This window comes from Dipodomys ordii, unplaced genomic scaffold, assembly GCF_000151885.1.
Source record: "Dipodomys ordii isolate 6190 unplaced genomic scaffold, Dord_2.0 Scaffold19, whole genome shotgun sequence".
In the NCBI taxonomy this organism is placed as follows: Eukaryota; Metazoa; Chordata; class Mammalia; order Rodentia; family Heteromyidae; genus Dipodomys; species Dipodomys ordii.
The window spans coordinates 12167279-12171751 of NW_012267235.1; the positions used below are offsets into that span (position 1 = coordinate 12167279).

Below are 4473 nucleotides of genomic sequence, written 5' to 3' on the forward strand. Positions count from 1 at the left end.
CGGGGTCCAGCGGGAGTCTCGGCAGCGGCGGCGAGCTGCACCCGCGTACCGGGCGCCTGGTGAGCTTGTCGGCCTGTGGGCGGACGGCGCGGCGACAGCAGCCGGGCCAAGAGTTTAACCACGGGCTGGTGTTGAGCCGCGAACCTTTGCGCGATGGACGCGTCTTCACCGTCCGCATCGACCGCAAGGTGCAGAGCTGCGACCGCGAAACCGAGATGTGAAGGGTGGTGGGAGGGGACCAGAGGGAGATGAGGGAGGACCGCCAGAACACCCACAGCACCGGGCATCGAGAGGGAACCGACAGATCATAGGGCACCGGGAGACGAGGAGGAGGAAGAGCACACGAAGCCAGACACAGTCAATCTTAAGGAAAAGAGACAAGGAAAGGTTGAATTTTCTCAAGACCCAGAAGCTGGAAGGGACACGGAGGCCCACACACTCGAATGACGGGGGATCAGACCTTCTGGCAGTGTTGGAGGGATGGAGCAGAGATCTTACAGAGTTGTGATGGGAAGAGGAGAGACATAACCGAGGGAAGAACAAAACCACTGAAGGGCAGACTCTCAGATAGGGCCAGGAAAATGGGTGAGGAGACATAATCGGGGAGAGAGGGAGGTGTGATTTACTTGACCCCAGAGAAAGAATTCAGGAGAAGAGTGGATCTGGGTGAGAATTAGAGTAAGAGAGGGATGTACAAAAGCAAGAGGTATGGGCATTTGGATTTGGGTATTTGAAGAGCCATAGAAACAGGCAAAATAAGAGGAGGCGAGAGGGTTGAATTTAATCTGATTGGTGGAAGGGGAAAGTAGTGTGAACTTTTGAGTACCTGAGTAAGAGTCAAGAGTTGCTAGGAGAGAGCAGTTCAAAAACTATTATTCCCTCAATCATTGTTGAGGAAATTACCTGTGGGCCTGCATTTTTGGGTTAGTGCCTAAGAGGTGTGCCAGGGTGCCTGGTGGATGTGGTTTCCTAGTAGTGGGAGACTCACTGATTGCCTATCCTGAATCAGTCTACAACTCTTGTCTTAGGTTAACTCCTGGAGTGGCTCCATTGAGATTGGGGTGACAGCTCTGGATCCCAGTGTGCTGGACTTCCCAAGCAGTGCCACAGGACTGAAGGGGGGCTCATGGGTAGTGTCGGGCTGCTCGGTGCTGAAGGATGGGCGTTCTGTGCTAGAAGAGTATGGCCAGGACCTGGATCAGCTTGGCGAAGGGGACCGTGTGGGTGTGGAGCGCACAGTTGCTGGGGAGCTCCGGCTCTGGGTGAATGGGCGGGATTGTGGTGTGGCTGCCACAGGCCTCCCTGCCCGTGTCTGGGCTGTTGTGGACCTTTATGGCAAGTGCACCCAGATCACCGTGCTTCCCCCTGAGCCAGGCTTCAGCCCCCCTACTCCCATCCCTACACCTCCCCTAGAGCCCTCAGCCCCCCCTGAGGATTCTGCCTTGGCTCAACAGGGGACCTCTGGAGATGAAGGTAAGAAAGCAGCTAGGGTGGTATTGGATGAGTGGGGCAGAGGGCAAATGCAGGGACAAGCTAGCCTGGGTGTGGGCAGGGCCATTGAGACTCCACAGTCTTGTTGGAGAGAGCAGGATCTAGAGAGGGTCTCCTGGCTGTGGGCTCTGAACCCTTATTCCCATCCCACCTGGTCCCCAGCCTTCATGGTGTCCCCAGCGCAGGCCCGGCCGGAGTCGTTTCCTAACAACCTTGAGTCGCATAATGGTGAGGGCTTCGGGGAAGCCCAGGGAAGGGGAATGGGCCGTGAGGTGGATAAGGGAGGGACCTTAAGAAAGGGTTAGGGCAAGAGTGCTCCAAGCCAGAGGGTGTAGGGATTTACCTCAGATTTCTTTCTTCATCCTGCTGCTGTAGACTTTGCCAGCATGGAGCTCTCTGAAGTGGTGAGCAATGCCATCCTATCTGCCTACAATGGGGGGCTCCTGAATGTGAACCTGAGCTCTCCTCCAGCAAGGGATGGACTGGGATCTAGCGGTGCTGCTACCTCACCCATCCTCACCTCCAACGATGCCCTACTCTTTCATGAGAAGTGTGGCACCCTCATCAAACTCAGTAACAATAATAAGACCGCTGAGCGCCGGAGGCCCCTGGATGAATTCAACAATGGGGTTGTCATGACCAACCGCCCACTTCGGGACAATGAAATGTTTGAGGTGTGCAAGATCCTGAAATCTGACAGGGCTTCCTGCTCTGGCAGTTAAAAGTGGGGCTTAATCATTGCTGCCTAGAGGGTAGGAACTGGGGGAGAACCAGGGGCTGAGAATCCCTCCTCTACATTCCTTGCCCTTTCCATCTGCTGTCATTCAACCCCAGATCCGTATCGACAAGCTTGTGGATAAATGGTCAGGCTCCATTGAAATTGGTGTCACCACTCATAACCCCAACAGCTTGGAATATCCAGCCACCATGACCAACCTCCAATCAGGTATAAGCCCAGGGCAAGGGTAGGGATACAGGCTTGGGGTTGCTGAGAAGGCAGCCTGTAGCTTAACCAAGTATCTTTCTTTACCCAGGCACCATCATGATGAGTGGCTGTGGGATTCTGACCAATGGCAAAGGCACTCGCCGGGAGTACTGTGAATTCAGTCTGGATGAGCTACAGGTAAGGGTGGGGCACAGCCATTCCAGGGAGCCCTGGGTACGCTCTGTTCTGTGTGGGCATCATACAGTGTTCTTCTCTGTTATCTAGATGAAGTCCCTTGGTGTTCCTTTTGAGAAGTCAGAGTAGCTCAACAGACTAAATCCTATATGCTAGGCATGATGGCATATGCCTGTAGTCACAGCTATCTGAAGCAGGTAGAAGCAGAAAGATTTTGAGTTAGAGGTCAACCTAAGCAAAGTTATCTGTGAGTCCATCTTTAAAAGCTGTTGGTTGGGCTGGGAAGGTGGCTCAGTGGTAGAGCTCTTGCCTTGCATGCATGAGGCTCTGGGTTCGATTCCTCAGCACCACATATGCAAAAAGGAAAAAGCCGGAAGTGGCACTGTGGCTCAAGTGGTAGAGTGCTAGCAACTGTTGGAGCTGGGCGCGGTAGCTCACGTCTGTAATCCTAGTTACCCAGGCAGAGATCTCAGGATTGCAGTTCAAAGCCAGCCCGGGCAGGAAAGCCCTTGAGACTCTTTATCTCCAATTAACCACCAGAAAACTGGAAGTGGTGCTGTGACTCAAGTGGTAGAGCGCTAGCCTTGAGCTGAGAGCTGAGGGACAGTGCCCAGGCCCAGAGTTCAAGACCCACAACCAACAAAAGAAGAAGCTCATGGACAGTGCTCAGGCCCTGAGTTCAAACCCCAGGGTTGATACAAAACAACAAAAAACATGGGCTGGGAAGGTGGCTCAGTGGTAGAGCGCTTGCCTTGAATGCCTGAAGCCCTGGGTTCGATTCCTCAGCACCACATAAGCAAAAAGAAAAAAGCCGGAAGTGGCTCTGTGGCTCAAGTGGTAGAGCACTAGCCTTGAGCTGAAGAGCTGAGGGACAGCGCCCAGGCCCAGAGTTCAGGCTCCAGGACCGGACCCAAAACAAACAAACAAACAAAAAAAAACCCTGTTGGTTACTGGTGGCTCATACTTTTAATACTAGCTACTTGGGAGACTAGGAATAGAAGGATTAAAAATGATGCCAGCAAGGCAGAAAAATTCAGCAGCTCTTTTCTTTTTTTGGTCAGTCAGTGGGGCTTGAACTGGGGCTCTGGGCACTGTCCCTGAACGCTCTTTTTTGCGGAAGGCTTGCAGTGTACTACTTTGAGCCACAGTGCCACTTCCAGTTTTCTGGTAGTTAATTGGAGATAAAAGTCTCATGGATTTTTCTGCCTAGTCTGGCTTTGAACCACAATCCTCAGATCTTAGGCTCCTGAGTAGCTAGGATTATAGGTGTGAGCCATCAGCACCTGGCTTTTGAGATCCCTTTCTTAACCCATAGTTGTGTGTATTGGCATGTGCCTGCCATCCCAAGCTATGTGGGAGGCTGAGATTTGAGTTTGGAAAGATTGCAGTGATCAGAACAGTGGAGGAGACTTTTCTTGTCCACAGAAGGAAGCTGGATACAGTGATGTGCACCAGTAATGATGGGAAGTCTAAAGTAGTCAGATCAAAGGTCATATACACTCTCAGATAGGAGACAAGACCCTGTCTCAAATATAACCAGTAGAAAAACAACCAGAAGCATGGTTCAGTGGTAGACTGTCAGCCTAGCAAGCATAAAGCCCTGAGTTCAAACCCTAGTACCACTTTTAAATAACTTAGAAACAAAAGGGCTGGGGGGACATAGCTTAAGTGGTAGAGCACTTGCCTACCCTGTGCAAGGTCCTGGATTCAATACCTAATGCTACCAAAAAAAGTGCCTTTTTTTGTTGGTGATGGTAGTGGTAGTCATGGGGCTTGAACTTGGCCTAGTCGCTCTCCCTGAGCTCTTTTGCTCAAAGCTAGTATTCTACAACTTTGATCCACAGCACCACTTTTTTTTTTTT

General features: G+C 51.8%; 1 protein-coding gene across 1 annotated transcript in view; it reads left to right on the forward strand.

The window, feature by feature from the left end:
* Nucleotides 1–2: 2 nt before the first annotated feature.
* Nucleotides 3–4473, forward strand: part of Neurl4 (neuralized E3 ubiquitin protein ligase 4) — a gene marked incomplete at its 5' end in the record, with an annotated part of 15018 nt that continues 10547 nt past the window's right edge. Inside the window, 7 exons of the mRNA XM_013013127.1 lie at nt 3–188; nt 1029–1473; nt 1654–1719; nt 1867–2165; nt 2326–2437; nt 2526–2614; nt 2702–2714. Coding sequence (XP_012868581.1) covers nt 3–188; nt 1029–1473; nt 1654–1719; nt 1867–2165; nt 2326–2437; nt 2526–2614; nt 2702–2714 — 1210 coding nt within the window. The remainder of the gene's footprint in view (nt 189–1028; nt 1474–1653; nt 1720–1866; nt 2166–2325; nt 2438–2525; nt 2615–2701; nt 2715–4473) is intronic.